At 41.4% G+C, this 16,565-nt stretch overlaps 1 protein-coding gene across 2 annotated transcripts in view; it reads left to right on the forward strand.

Moving 5' to 3' along the window:
* The window catches only part of TAF4 (TATA-box binding protein associated factor 4), an 88,192-nt gene extending 72,493 nt beyond the window's left edge, over positions 1-15,699 (forward strand). For both annotated transcript variants that reach the window (XM_039346504.1, XM_039346505.1), the window contains exons 13-16: positions 1,280-1,405; positions 2,777-2,833; positions 2,972-3,091; positions 15,007-15,699. In XM_039346504.1, coding sequence (XP_039202438.1) covers positions 1,280-1,405; positions 2,777-2,833; positions 2,972-3,091; positions 15,007-15,174 — 471 coding nt within the window. In that variant the 3' untranslated portion in view covers positions 15,175-15,699. The remainder of the gene's footprint in view (positions 1-1,279; positions 1,406-2,776; positions 2,834-2,971; positions 3,092-15,006) is intronic.
* Positions 15,700-16,565: the final 866 nt, after the last annotated feature.

Raw genomic sequence — 16,565 nt, forward strand, 5'->3', positions numbered from 1 at the left:
TTAGTCCTCAACTTATGACCGGTTTAGTCCTTGACTTACGACCGGTTGGGGGTCGCGGCATTAAAAAGGTTGAGAACCACTGTCCTAGAGAGGTGGAGTGACAGATGCTTGCTGGACCTTAAAACTCAAGCCTGTAGAATGGGGCCATTCATACAGGACTGTTCACTATTTGTATCCTTGAAAACTACTCACTAGGCAAGAAAGTGTTGTCAGGTCAAGGAATGCACAACTTTGGCATGTTTGTCCCACAGTCTGGAAGCCATCCAACAGCTGCATTGGATACTTTAGGAAAATGGTTTCTCTGGGGGAAAAAATTGTAGAGCAAGTTCTCTATTCATATTTTAATATAATATAAAGTCAATACTTTCACTTAAACCGAGAGGTGCTTCAAAAAGTGAATCCTCTAGAAAATTCCTTAGCTCACGCTTGTTAGTGAGCTCACCCAGGATCTATTGCTCTTGCACATGTGTAGTTAGTTGGCCCCTTGGACACAGGTGGGGAGAAGACTATATTGCCATTTTTTTAATGACTGTGAATTTCTGAATATTTTGAGCTGCAATGGTCAGGTAGGCTCACTGATCTATCAAAGCTGTTCTCTGGAGAAAGGATTCATTTTAAATACTCCACTGGGGGCAGCTGTATTAGTTGTTAATGTATAATTATGAGTTCCAGCTGAGGAATCTGATAGTCACACAATGACAGGGGATGGCTCTTCCAGTCCCAGCAGGTCACCATGGAATAAGCATAATGGTTGAAAGTTTGTGCTGGTGTCCTAAGGACACCTTACCTCAGGCAGTCAAACTGTCGACCCGCGGGCCGGATGCATCATGGCAAAACCACGCCCTCCCCATTGCCGGCAAGGGGAAAAAAGTCGCGGTACATCGTGACACGTCATGTGACGTTGCGAGTTTGACACCCCTGCCTTACCTGGAAGACCTAGGACAGTGTTTCCCAAACTTGACAATTTTAAGGCATGAGGACTTCAACTCCCAGAATTCCACAGCCAGCAACGCTGGCTGTGGAATTCTGGGAGTTGAAGTCCACATGCCTTAAAATTGTCAAGTTTGGGAAACACTGACCTAGGAGTCTTATTATCTTGATCTTGAGCAGGGTATTCCCAGCTGGTTGGACTCAACTTTGGAGAAGAATGGGAATTCACAGTCAACGAAATACTTCCATTCTTTTCCAACAATGCAATTTGAAATACTGCTTTGTAATTTCTCTTGCCCATCTTTTATTTATTTATTTATTTATTTATTGCAAATCACCTTGTTTTCAGGATGATGAAAGATATGAACAAGCAAGCGACGTTCGGGCACAACTCAAGTTCTTTGAACAACTTGATCAAATAGAAAAACAACGGAAAGACGAACAAGAAAGGGAAATATTAATGCGGGCAGCAAAGGCAAGTGCTCTGGGGTGTTATGCTTAATAGATGAAACATATTTGTAATATTTGTCATTGGAAGAGTAGAGAATGCGAAAAGAGTAAGGAAGCTTGGTTTGTTTCAAACTTAGTTACCGGCATGTTGCTGTTGAGGTACCGGCTGCCATTCCTTGTCATAAAAGAGCTCCGTAAGGAGAACAAAAGGGTAGTCCTTGATTTAGCGAAAGATTGAAAAATCAAGCGTAATAACGTGATGACTTGCTTAATGACTGGCACCACTTTGAATTGTAATTCTGGCTCAATTACAGTCATAGGTTGGGGACTATCTGTACTGTTAGTGTCCTGCAGAGTCTGGAGGTTATTTCCAAATATTTTGAAAACTACTTTCGGCAGAATATAATGTTGAATAATGTCAATGGAAGGTTGTCCAACTCTAAGGAAGTCCCGCAATAAAGTTGGGCTGAGAGACTGATTGTCCCAAAATCACCTAAGCTGGCTTTTATAGCTAAGGCAGGATTGGAATTCACAGCCTCCCACTTTTTAGCCTGGTGCCTTAATCATTAGACCAAAGTGCAGGTACATGTAGGCTGTTGGGACCCCATAAAACAGGGGTCTTCAAACTTGGCCCTTTTATGACTTGTGGATTTCAACTCCCAGAATTCCTTAGCCAGGCACACTGGCTGAGGAATTCTGGGAGTTGAAGTCCACAAGTCATAAAAGGGCCAAGTTTGAAGACCCCTATCATAAAATCTTGAAGCTGGTCCCATTCTACCTATATTTTATTTATTAAATTTCTGCACTGCCCATCTGCCATTTAAGTGACTCTGGGTGGTTAACAACAACATATTAAAACAATGTAAACACCTGAATGAAAGCACAGTTTAAAAAGAAATTTAAGAACAAGTTAAAATTAACAAGTAAAAATCAAAGTTGCAAATTCAGAAGACAAAGTTGGTGCACAGCTCGATCTGAATCAATTGGATCCACAATTTCTTCTCCGGATTATGCATTAATGACATAATTGCTTTTAAATGCCCCATTAATCTATTCTTAAAGCTCAAGGTGTCCTACTCCATTTACAGTAGTTCTCAACTTACAACTGGTCCCTTAATGACTGAAGTTATAATCAAACACCCCAGAGTTACTTACAACAAGTTTTTGGAGTTATGATTGCTGCCAAATATCTGGTCATGTGATATCTCAACTTACGACCACAACAATTGCAGTTTTGGGTTGGAAGTTGAGGACTATTTGTAACAATGTGAGTGGATGTTGTTTATAAACGTATTGACTATTACTTTATAAGTTATTTTAAAATGTAATTTTAAAAGACCCTCTCTCTTTCTTCCCTCCCCCCGCATTCTCTCCTCCATTTTTTAAATCAACACAGTCTCGATCTAGACAAGAAGATCCAGAGCAACTTAGGTTGAAACAAAAGGCCAAGGAGGTATGTTTAAACCATATTTACCATTTTGGAACCAGAACATACATTCAGCAATGTAAAAGTGATTGCATTAAAAAAAAAAGCATAAGTGAGAATAAAAACTGCAAGGAAATAACAGCAATTTTGTTTTGCCAAACCCAGATGCAACAACAAGAACTAGCACAAATGCGACAGAGGGATGCTAACTTGACTGCGTTGGCTGCAATAGGACCCAGAAGAAAAAGGAAACTGGATTCTCCAGGGTCTGGATCAGGGACAGAGGTATGAGAGAAGAATTCTCTTTGGAAACACCTGCACCCTTCCAAATCCTACTTTCAGGAGTTCAAGTCCGTCTTCCTACCAATAATAATAATAATAATAATAATAATAATAATAATAATAATAATAATAATAATAATAATAATAATTCACTATTAGTCAGTTGCAAAAGGCGGCCTTACTAGGAACTGCTTCCATCCTGCGACGATATCTGTAATACCATCAAACATCCACATCTGCCTATCCCAGGTCCTGGGTAAGGACTCCATAGGTAGACAAAATGCCAAATCCAGTCTGAACATCTGGCTGACTGTGCGATGATCGATAATAATAATAATAATAATAATAATAATAATAATAATAGACAAAATGTCAAATCTAGTCTGAACATCTGGCTGACTGTGCGATGATCAATAATAATAAAGTTGGAAGGGACCTTGGAGGTCATCTAGTCCAACTCCTGCTCAGGCAGGAAACCCTATACCATTTCAGACAAATGGCTGTCCAGTCTTTTCTTAAAAACTTCCAGTGTCGGAGCATTCAGAGCTTCTGGAGGCAGGTTGTTCCACTGGTTAATTGTTCTAACTGTCAGGAAGTTTCTCCTTCGTTCTAGGTTGCTTCTCTCTTTGGTCAGTTTCCATACGTTGCTCCTTGTCCTGCCTTCAGGTGCTTTGGAGAATAGCTTGACTCCCTCTTCTTTGTGGCAGCCCCTGAGATACTGGAACACTGCCATCATGTCTCCCCTCGTCCTTCTCTTCATTAAACTAGACATACCCAATTCCAGCAACCGTTCTTCATATGTTTTAACCTCCAGCCTCCTAATCATCTTTGTTGCTTTTCTTTGTACTCTTTCTAGAGTCTCAACATCTTTTTTACATCGTGGTGACCAAAACTGGATGCACTTAATTGAACAGAAAACTCAGTTTTATCCTCAACAAAATGAATTATTACAGGTTTTTAAGGGTTGGCCATTTTGTTTCAGTAGGATGTGGTTTAAGTTTTGATAGGCAGAAGCTTAGCTTAAGGGGGTTTTGACCTGTAAGGTCCTTCAAAGAAGCTGGCCTTGATAATTTCAAGATGTATTGGCATTGAGATGGCTTCTTCTTTTGTATTCCTTTTGCAGTGTCCAGCTTTTTAAAAAATGTAACAGGAAACCAAGTATGGAGTTATGTTTGCTAGATGTCACTTCTGCGGTGCTTGTATGTGCGTATGTGTGTAGGACTTGAATTAAAGATGGGGGCAGTTCTCTTGTCCCTTCCGTTTGTCTCCCCTTTAGCGCCACAGGCCAAAAGGCCATCCACTACACCTGTTTGATTCCCACCCCCAGAGCTAATAAAATGGCTTCTGCCCCTTTTTCATAAAAAGGATTTTTTTTCCTTCGTCCCTGGAATTTGAGCCATCCATTGTGAGAAGGACAGCTACTGAAGCCGAAGCTCAGATATTTTGGCCACAAATGAGAAGAGAAGACTCACTGGAAAAGACCCTGATGTTGGGAAAGATTGAAGGCGAAAGGAGAAGGGGATAGTGGTTAGATAGTGTCATTAATGCAGTAGTCTTGAATTTGGGCAAACTCTGGGAAACAGTGGAGGACGGTGGGGGGGGGGAACACTGGCGTGCTATGGTCCTTGGGGTTCACGAAAAGCCGGACACAACTTAGCCACTGAACAACAAAAAACAATTGCTAAATGGGAGAGGTAGCAGTTCCCGTTAAATCCATCAAAGTTTGCAGTTTCTGTTCTCAAGACAGAGTTGCACATGTCTTAGAAATAGTCTGTGCTCCGTGGTACCAACCAGAGAGAGTTGTTTTTGTATATGGCTCACCCCAGACACCCCTGTCCTTAAGTCATGCCGAAGTTAGCTGTCTTTTAAGCAGAGAATAGCTTCTTATTTGTGTGGCCGGTTTCAAATATTAGGGCTTTTTCAGAGTGCCGCTTAATTTGGTTGCAATTCTATGCAAGTCTGTGCATGGACGTGTTTAATTTAAAATCCCTTTTAAAAACTCCAAATCTGGTTTTGTTCCTCCCCCCATCCTCCCGAAGTCTTGCCTGCACTTCAAAAAAACTGATTAATTGAGTTTCTTTAAATTAATCAGTTCCTTGGAAGTTCAGGCTGCCTGAATTGAAGCTTTTTTTTGCTTAATTAAGAACCAGCTGCTTTGGCTCTAATGAACTCACAGCTGTCTGGCTGCTGTTGCATACTGAGCTTCCCTTGTCTGTCTTAATGGGCCTGTGCATTTTTGTTTCTTGTTTTTTGTTTGAAGAGAAAGCATATTGCCAGTGGTTTGCTAATGTCCAAAGAATCTTAAGGATATACAAATCACCTTTAAGCAGGGCCATTCAGGATTTATTTAGCTTCTAAATGAATCCCAACCAATTAGCCATGAAAGAGGGAATCCATTTTATTATACAATTAACAAATTGGCAAGACTTCAAATACCAGAAGGAACATGAAATGCTGATTTTTGTCTCTTGACAAATTAATTCCTCATTCGTACTGTAGAAAGTTGTTTGTCTGGACATTTCTGCATACATATATATGCCTTTTGGGATAAGGAACATTAGGCAGAGCAGAGAAAAGACACATGGTCATCCACAAACACACACAACAAGACACACAATAAGAACAATTTAATGTTTTAATGTTTTAATTTTGTAAGCCACCCAGAGTCTCCTCGTGGTAAGATGGGCAGCAAATAAATTTAATAAAATAAATAATTGGGGATTTTTTTGAAAAAGAACAGAATGAGATATAAAAACAGTTTGCACCAACACTGTTCAGTATTCCTCTTCATACCTTTCTATATTGCAGAAGAGTTGATTGCCTTTATTTTATTTTTTAACTCATCGTCTCATGAGGATCTTACCACTATCTGATCACAACTTTCTCAGTATTTCTCTTCTTGGCCCATTCGCTCTTCCATATATATTTTACTCACTTCATCACTTTCTGAAAAAGCACCACAATATACTCTTTTCATACTGATCGCTCGCTTTTGTACTTAATCTTTATGTAGTAGTGAATTGTTCTGAACTGTGTCTTCCATTGTCATTGTATTTTGTTTTTCTCTTGGCATATACTAGTGTCACATATATCAAAGTGGTCAGAATGATTTCTTTTATGTACATGCTCACTGACCTTATAACAGAGTAACAGAACGACAGAATAACAGAGTTGGATAGGACCCCCAGCTCAAGCAGGAGACCCTATACCAGACATGTCAAATACAAGGCCTGGGGTCCGGATGCGGCCCGCTAAGTGGTTTCATGTGGTCTGCAAAGCCATCCTGGAAACAGTGAGGGAACGGCCCCCGCTGCCTTGGCCCTGGCCCAGGCCAGCCGGGAGCCAATGTACAATTTTGTGGTGGCCATCTATGCTGAAACGCATTCAGTCTTAGCTCCATAAGGCCATCTAGAAACAGCGAGGAACCAGCCCCTGCTGTGTCGGCCCCGCCCCCTGGGTGCATGCTGGGGTGGTGTCACCCTTTGTGAGGAATGAAGAAATGGACCATGCCTTGGCGCTTATCCCGGTCCCACCTTCTGCCAGAGACCCTCAGATCTGTCCCACTCCTGCCCAGGCTCCCACAGGTACCCTTGATGCAAATGATGTAGAGCTGGCCATGCCCACCCAGTAGGCCACACCCACTCCATCCACGCCTACCGAGTAGGCTGCACCCACCCGGCCCCCCCAAGGGCAACCGCAGTGCTGATGTGGCCCTCAATGAAATTGAGTTTGACACCCCTGCCCTATACCATTTCAGACAAGTGGCTGTCCAATCTCTTCTTAAAAACCTCCAGTGATTGAGCACCCACAACTTCTGGAGGCAAGCTGTCCCACTGGTTAATTGTTCTCACTGTCAGAAAGTTTCTCCTTAGTTCTAGGTTGCTTCTCTCCTTGATTAGTTTCCATCCATTGCTTCTTGTCCTGCCTTTGGGTGTTTTAGAGCAGAGGTCCCCAACCTTTTGAGCACCAGGGACCGGTTCTTTGGAGAGAGGTTTTTCCGCGGACTGGAGTGGGGGCCCGCGTGGTTTTGTGTGCTGCCTGCATCCCATGGATGGGGCTTTGCTTGTTTGTGCGGACCAGTTGCTGGCATGCTGCGGCCCGGTATTAGTCCATGGACCAGGGATTGGGGACCCCTGTTCTATAGGACTCTACCAACAATTAGTTTCCATCCATTGCTTCTTATTTTGCCTTCAGTTGCTTTGGAGAATAGCTTGACTCCCTCTTCTTTGTGGCAGCCCCTTAGATATTGGCACATTGCTATCATGTCACCCCTAAACCCTCTTTTCATCAAACTAGACCTACCCAATTCCTGCAACTGTTCTTTGTAAGTTTTAGCCTGCATCCTCCCCAATCATCTTTGTTGCTCTTCCCTGCATTCTTTCTAGAGTCTCAATATCTTTTTCATGTCATAAAATATGCTATTAACTGCCTCTCTGCCAGCATCTGCTAACATCTTAAAATGTTATTTTCCCATCTTTAATAAATATTCTACACAGGTACGCAAATTCATGTACTTAATCTAATATTTTTGTAATTTCTGTATAACTTGCAATGATTATTTCCCTGTTTCCTGTCAAACAGAATGGCTTTGATTTTTGATCTGTTGATGTGAGTTTTTCAGTCTAAGGCATAAGATTATTGATTTAGTCATTAAATTTCTGTGCTGCCCACTATAGTTATCATTATAGTTTCTTATGAAATCCAGAACTCCAGCATTATACATCACTTCTCCAGTGTTCTATTATTTCCATTTAGTCTAAATCTTCTCTCAAACACTCTTTTTCTCGTTCTTACTTCCCATTAGTGCAACTTTTTTTTGCATTTTGTAATGTAATCCTTTGATCCAAGCAACACGTCCATGCTCGGTTCATTTCGTTGGCTGATTAGCTAATTTTCTTTCATGCTGGGTTTCTATTTTCTCTTCCTACACTCGTTCTACTTTTACTTTAGTGTATTTAATTGATTGTAGTAAATTAAAAAGCTGATCTCAGATTTTGGTCTTTTTTCACTCATTAATTTAGTGATAATTATTCCTTTTACATTCCAAATTGCAGGCTTCCATGCAACATAATTGTCCCCTGATGAGCACATTGATATAGACCTGTGCTACTCATCGTGGCTTTGGCCAATGAAAGCTTTCACATGACATTTTTCAGGGAGAAGATATACAGGTAGACCTTGACTTACAACAGTTCATTTAGTGACTGTTCAGAGTTACAACAGCATTGAACAAAGTGGATGGCTGTTTTTCACACTTAACGACCCTTGCAGCATCTTCATGGTCACCTGACCAAAGTTCAGATGTTTTGCCACTGACTCACGTTTATGACGGTTGCATTTTCCCCGTGGGCATGTGATCAGCTTTTGTGCCCTTCTGACAAGCAAGTTCAATGGGGAAACCAGATTCACTTAACAACCGTGTTACTAACTTAACAACTGCAGGGATTCACTTAACAACTGTGGCAAGAAAAGTCATAAAATGTGAGTCAGAATTCACTTAAATATTTCACTTAGTAATAGAAATTTTGGGCTCAATTGTGATCGTAAGTCGTAGACTAGTTGACATTACCAGCCTTAGCATGCCCATGTCATATGTGACATTCCCTACAGACAGTAAGGGCAATATCAATAGGTTTTGACACATTTTAGATCACGTTTTACCTCAGGCAGGTTCAAACTGTTCTATGGAAGCTAGATTCTCCAATTCCTTATCTTGTATTCATCTTGTATAAATCTTGTATTTATACAGGTAATCCTCGGCTTATGACCACAATTGAGCCCAAAGTTTCTGTTGCTAAGTGAGACAGTTGTTAAGTGAATTTTGCTCCATTTTATGACCTTTCTTGCCACAGTTGTTAAGTGAATCACTGCAGTTGTTAAGTTAGTAACGGTTGTTAAGTGAATCTGGCTTCCCCATTGGCTTTGCTTGTCAGAAAGTGGCAAAAGGGGATCACGTGACCCCCAGGACCGTGCAGCCGTCATCAGTATGAGTCAGCTGCCAAGCGTCTGAATTTTGACCCTGGGATCATGGGGGATGCCGTAAAGGTAATAAATGTGAAAAACAGGCAAAAGTCACTTTTTTTCAGTGCCATTGTAACTTCGAACAGTCATTAAATGAACTGTTGTAAGTCAAAGACTACCTGTACTTCGGGCATCTTTGCTTGGCTCATATAAGAAACAAACTAGCTGATTTAAATTGCTCTTTGGCTAATCCAGCAAGGTTGTTCTTAGATTCATTCCAGGCACAAAATCTGCCATTTTGTTTTAATTGAGTCCGAAATTTTCTGCTAAGCAAGGGAAACCTGGGTAGCCTTGAGATATATTGGTCTATATATCTCAAAGCTTACCCAAGTTTCTTGAAGGTTTTCTGCTTTTTTGTTTTAGCAGATTGTCTTCCATTTACTTTTTTTTCATTTTTTCCCTTTCTGTTTCAAAATTTGGATATAAAATCTTCTAAAAAAATCTGTCCGCCAAGCACCATTGCCGATGAAAATTAGCTGATAAGCGAAGACAAGCTAGGAAAGAATTTCTTTAAAAACAGTAAAGTCAAGTAATTTGAAGCACAAGACTTTCTCAGAATCCTCCCGAAACAGGTTTAGGAGACAACTAAGCCATATTTAGGCGTTCTCTGAACCATTCAAGTGATATGGATAAACCTTGGTCCTGCTGACATCCCTCAGATGCTATGAGGCTCCTGCAGATAGTTGCGTTTTCATTGTGACTGCAGGAGGTAAATCTTGTCATGAGGTAGATAACTGCAGGAAACTGAACAGGGTTTTAAAGTTATTCCTACTTGGAGGTCGGTTTAGACAAAAGTGAAGTGGAATTATATCAATTCTAGTCCAATGTTAGAAGCAAGGAAGCTAAGATGACACCTCTAACATGGATCAAAGAAGCATTGATAGAAACATGGACATAGAAGGGAAAAAAGATGGATGGCATAGAATAATTACCAAGTGAAAGAGTTATTTTCTCGGAGAAGACCAAGCTACAAAAGGAGTGAATACAGGTAGACAATAACATTAACAACAATGATAAAGTTGGAAGGGACCTTGGAGGTCATCTAGTCCAACCCCTTGCTCAGCAGGAAACCCTATACCAGGTGCCGGGTGGGCGTGGCCCATTGGGTGGGTGTGGCTGGGTGGTAACAGTAGACTGGATGGGACTAAAAAGTTCAATCAATCAATTCCAACTTTGCGAGATTTTTTTTCCCAGCAAGAAGTTGAAATTGATTGATTGATTGAACCTTTTTTTTTTGCACACGGTGGCGGAGGCCTAAAGCGAAAAAGTTTTATAAAAGCCAGCTGAAGGCCTAGGAGTGGGGCGAGGGCGCGCATGCCCACAGAGAAGGCTCTGAGTGCTGCCTCTGTCACCCGTGCCATAGGTTCGCCACCACAGCCCTATACCATTTCAGACAAATGGCTGTCCAATCTCGTCTTAAAAACCTTCAGTGTTGGAGCATTCACCGCTTCTGGAGGCAGGTTGTTCCACTGGTTAATTGTTCTGTCAGGAAGTTTCTCCTTAGTTCTAGGTTGCTTCTCCCCTTGATTAGTTTCCATCCGTTGCTTCTTATCCTGCCTTCTGGTGCTTTGGAGAATAGCTTGACTCCCTCTTCTTTGGGACAGCCCCTGCGATATTGTAACACTGCTGTCATGTCCCTCCTCGTCCTTCTCTTCATTAAACTAGACATACTCAATTCCAGCAGCTTTTCTTTATATGCTTTAGTCTCCAGTCCCCTAATCATCTTTGTTGCTCTTCTCTGTACTCTTTCTAGAGTCTCAACATCTTTTTTACATCATGGTGACCAAAACTGGATGCAGTATTCCAAGTGTGGCTTTATCAAGGCATTGTAAAGTGGTATTAATACTTCATGTGATCTTGATTCTATCCCTCTATTAATGCAGCCCAACACTGTGTTGGCTTTTTTGGCAGCTGCAGCACACTGCTGGCTCATATCTAAGCACACTGCTGGCTCATACTAATTTGAAAGATATGTAGATGACTTTTAAGAAAGTGACCCTCACTTTCTTGCTGGGATGGCCAGTGGGGAAAGTTATAATGGTTTACAAACTGCTTTTAATTTCAACTTCCCCTTATTTTAAACAGATAATCTCAACAGTATCAACCCGTTCACACCTTTGGATTTCTGTGGGGGTGTGCTTATTCTTAAAAAGACAGTGTAATACTATCTCCATTTTATTGTTTGTGTTCATTTTGAGCATGCTGTTCCTTTCACTTCTACTCCAGATAAGAGAAATGCCCCACCAGTTCTCAGTTTCACTAGTCCAGGGTTGGGGAACTATAACCCCCTTTTGATTTGTTCCATGCTGGCTCAGGAATTCTGGGAGTTGAAGTCCACAAGTCATAAAGGGGGACCATAGTTCCCCATTTCTGCACTAATCAGTCCTGGTTTCTCAACCTTGTTCCTCCTGATTTTTACTGGATATTTTAAGAGGCTCTAGTACAGTGGTTCTCAACCTGTGGGTCGGGACCCCATTTGGGGTCGAACGACCATTTCACGGGGGTCGCCAAACAAGGCTGTCCGCCATTTTTTCCCCCTTTTCTTTGGCCACACCCCTGGCACCCGGTGATGTATAAGTGGTTGGGGATCACCACAACATGGGGAACTGTATTATGGGGTCACGGCATTAGAAAGGTTGAGAACCACTGTTCTAGTAACTTATTTGCACAATGCCTAAATTATTAAAAAGTTTTTACTTTAAGGATCTTTAAACTCTCACACTTTTTAAAAGTCAAAATAGAAATTACTTTCCTGGTCTTTATGTGCCACCTGCTGGTTACAGATATTTACTGTCTCCATATATTTTCATGAGAATGAAGAGACTACGGTCCTCTTGTTTATTTTCTCTTAGTAAGTCCCTCCTTGAGGCATTTTTTTTTTTATTTTGCATTGGTCCGGTGACAAACATTTAATTGGGCAATTTCTGAATTGTTGAAAGTCTGGTTCCAGAAAAGCCAATATTTTAACAGAGTGAAATCCAAAGTGTAATATGAACTGACTTGATTAGGATTTAAAGCTAGGACTTCTATATCTGTGACATTATTATACCAATCTCACTTTCCTTAAATCTTTGAGTTTAATTACACAAAATGTTAACATGCAAAGTCTATACAAGTAGTCCTTGACTGACAATCATAGTTTAGTTTGAAATTATAACAGCACTGAAGAAGATGACCTATGACGGGTTTTCATATTGACAACCTTTGCAAGATTCCCATGGTCACATGATCAAAATTAAGGCGTTTGGCAACTGGCATGTGTGAATGATGGCTGCAGTTTCCCAGGGTCATGTGAACCCCATCTGTAATCTTCCCAGCTGGCTTGTGACAAGCAAAGTCAATGCGGGGATTCAGAATCACTTCATAACTCTATAATTCACTTAAGAACTGCAGTGATTTGCTTAACATCTGTGCCAAAAAAGATCATAAAATGAGGCAACTGCCTCGCTTAGCAACCGAAATTTTGGGCTGAATTGTTGTCGTAAGTCAAGGACCACCAGTATTATGCAGATTTTTTTTTTTTAAAAAAAGAATTGAAATACGTATGCTGAATGAAATGGAAGCAGATTAAATCAGAGTAAGCAGACAACTGACAGTCAACAACAATAAAAATAACCTGGAGCATGAAATCACTCCCTATAAAAAGCCAGAACATTTGGTATTCTTTTAGGTTGAAAGGTGACAGAGGAATTACACAATCGACTTGGAGGAAACTGTTGCTCTGTATGTGAAATGAGCTGTTTCTAAATTTGGTAAAGAAATAAATGAGATGCCCAGGGAAGATATTCTTTTGTCTGTTAAAAGATCAAGAGCAGGGGGGTTATTCAATAGCAAAAGAAGGGAATTATTCATGCAGTACGCAATTGACCTGTGGAAACCATAACCCTAAGTTATAGTGAGGACTGCTGGCTTGCATGGCAAAAAGAAGATGGAATAAACTCACGGTGTACAGCTCTGCCAAGGGCTACTGATCATGAAGATTCAGAGTTACTCTGGGTTGGGGGCAGCATCCCCTTGCAGAGGATGGGAAAAGAGTGGGTTTCCATTTTCATTTGGGACTACAAGTTGTTCTCAACTTGCTACCACAATTAAGCCCAAAACTTACATCGCTAAACGAGACAGCTTTGCCACATTTTATGACCTTTCATGCCATAGTTGTTATGCCAGGGGTAGGCAACCTTGGCTCTTTTATGACTCGTGGACTTCAACTCCCAGAATTCCTGAGCCAGCATGGCTGAGCTTGGAAACCTCTCCCTTTCCCCTCAACATGGCTGGCTCAGGAATTCTGGGAGTTGGAGTCCACGAGTCATAAAAGAGCCAAGGTTGCCTACCCCTGTGTTAAGCGAATCACTGCAGTTGATAAGTTAGTAACTCGGCTGTTAAGTGAATCTGGCTTTCCCATTGACTTTGCTGGTAAGAAGGTCAACTTTGGTGATCACATGACCCCGGGGCACTGCAGCCATCATAAATATGAGTCAGTTGCCAAGCGTCCGAATTTTGTTCATATGACCAGGGGGATGCTGCCACGATTGTGAATGTGAAAACAGTCGTAAGTCACATTTTTTCCAGTGCCATTGTAATTTTCAAGCAGTCACTAAACAAATGGTTGTAATTTGTTATAATTTGCCTGTACTCCGGGCATCTTTGCTTGGCTCATATAAGGAACAAAGGGCTGGTTTAAGTTGGGCTTTGGCCTAATCCAGCACGGCTCATTCGAGGCACAAAATCTGCTCAAAGCTCGTGAGTCAAGATTTACTTGTAGTTTATATATCAGTGATGGTGAACCTTTTAGAGACCGAGTGCCCAAAAACTGGCCCCACCCCGCTCCACCCCCTGCCCCGCCTCTGCTCCGGCCCCACCCCACCTGCCCGCAGGGCCACTCACTGTCTCCAGGGCCTGCTGCAGATCGCCCAGCAGCGCCATGGTAGCCACGCCCTCTGCCCGTGCCCCGCAGCATCAACTGTGCGTGATGGGGCGTGAGGGCAGAGTCTTGTCTACACTGCCTGGCTGCCATGTCCTTGACTGCACTGCTCCACGTGGGCCACGCTCGGGGGCGACTCTTCTCCAGGAGGGCTGCTGGTGAGGAGGGGGTCACGGGTGGGGGAAGCAAGGCTGAGGCAATGGCACGTGTGCCCACAGAGAGGGCTTCGAGTGCTGCCTCTGGCACCCGTGCCACAGGTTTGTCACCACTATTATATATGATTCTTACTGAACTATCCTTTCCCTTGAAAAAAATGTCTTGCCATCAAATTTTTCCGGTTTCTCCGATATCCGATATGGGTTACAGATAATCTTCCATTTACAGTATATTTGTTTAGCCCCCGCAATATTACAGTGGCACCGAAAAAAGTGAGTAACAATCAGTCCTTGCAGTTACAACCGTCACAGCATCCACACGGTTATATGTCATGAAAATTTGGATGCTTGCCAACTGGAAATTATAGTCCCAAGTCCCTTGTTCATGACTGTAAGTCAAGGACTACCTCTACCACTTAAAACCACAACCGAGTCCAAAATGTAGGTTGCTAAGTGAGAAATTTGTTAAATGAGTTTTGCCCCATTTAACAATGTTTCTTGCCACAGTTATTAGGTGAATCACTGTAGTTTATACATTAGTATCACGGTTGTTAAGTGAATCTGGGTTTCCCAGTGACTTTGCTTGTCAGAAGGTCGCAACAGGTGGATCGCATGACCTCGGGACACCGCAACCGTCAGAAAGACGAGTCAGTTGTAAGTGTAAAAAACGGCCATCAGTCACTTTTTTCAGTGCTGTTGTAACTTCGAGCAGTCATTAAATGAAATGTTGTAAGTCAAGGACCACCTGTAGTCAGCTTTGCAAGGGGATTCTGCTTGAAGGATTAAAAAAAAACATCCTTTTTCTCTCTTTTTTCTCCCAGGGATCCAGTCCGAGTGTAGCAGTACCAGGATGCTCCGGAATCGGAACAACCAGACAGTTTACACGGCAAAGGATAACTCGGGTGAACCTCAGGGACCTCATATTTTGTTTAGAAAATGAGCGAGAGACAAGCCATTCACTATTGCTCTATAAAGCATTCCTTAAGTAGAAGTGGAGAAGATCAAGGTATTTTTTGGCAAAAGAAGACCCTGGGGACACTTTTTATATATATTTGCAGATTACGCCTTTTTGTAACAAGCCTATGGGATATTGTTTTAAATCCAATCAGAACACCCCATCAACAGCCACCGCCCTGAGACCGCCATCTCTTTGCAAGGAGCCCGTTTTCTATTTCCATTGATCATTAACCCTTTGATGTGAGAGAGAGACCTCTGTCTTTGACAGTCAGGAGACGTGGAAAGGCCTAAGGAGACAATATGCGGACAGTTGAAAGTTTAACTCATCTCTTGGAGTGGCCTTCTTGTCAAACAAGCCATATTATAGAGACTGAGGGAACCATTAGCAAATAACCAGCTACTCTGTGTCAGATGATCCTGTAGCAATTCAACATTAATTGTGCATTTTATTTCAGTTGTACTTTAACTCAAATCATCTAGGTGTGTGTGTGTGTGTGTGTGTGTGTGTGTGTGTGTGTGTGTGTGTGTGTGTGTATATATATATATATATATGTTTTCTGAGATTTTCGCGGGTGTTTGTATGTAGGTCTTTGGTTGTTCGGGTTTTCTCCCACGTAAAATTGGAAGTGTCTTGCCGACGTTTCGATGAAGTCCCATTCGTCATCTTCAGGCTGGTGTTTTCAGCTTCGTGCTTCGTGCTAAGACTACACATTGCTCCTCGAAGCACGAAGCTGAAAACACCAGCCTGAAAATGACGAATGGGACTTCATCGAAACGTCGCCAAGACACTTCCAATTTTACGCGGGAAAAACCCGAAAAAAGACCTACATATATATATATATATATATATATAGATATATATTATATATATATATATATATATACACACACACACACACACACACACACATACATACATACACACACACACACACACACACACACGTATGCCTACAGCAGGTGACCTCATTTTACTTTAGCTTTTAAAAGAAGTCAGTTAGCAAAATAAATTGATTTTAATAAATATTTATCTTTACCTTCCTGCCCGAGATGGTTCAAATTCTACACAACATTTAATTTTAAGCGTAACCTCAATTCTTTTTTAATCTTGTTATTTTTGCTTATTAGAGGCACCCCGCCCAACTCTGAAGATCCACAAAGGACAGTTCCTTCTGAATGTTTTATCAGCATCTGTACAAAAAAAAAAAAAAAAAATTAAAAAAGGAAAAAAAGAAATGCATTTATTTGCTATAGTTTGTAAAGCTGTAAAGTTTAAAACAAAAAAAACGAAAAACAAAAAAAAACAACTTTTCAGCATAAATATATTTTACTTGCACTGTGTTTTTTAGCGAAAGTGAAAGCTTAGATTAAATAAAAATCAGAGTTCAGAGGAATCATCAAAAAGGCAGTTTTCTCAGTGTGA

This window comes from Crotalus tigris, unplaced genomic scaffold (assembly GCF_016545835.1).
Source record: "Crotalus tigris isolate CLP2741 ecotype Arizona unplaced genomic scaffold, ASM1654583v1 scf7180000017999.2816498, whole genome shotgun sequence".
Taxonomy (NCBI): domain Eukaryota; kingdom Metazoa; phylum Chordata; class Lepidosauria; order Squamata; family Viperidae; genus Crotalus; species Crotalus tigris.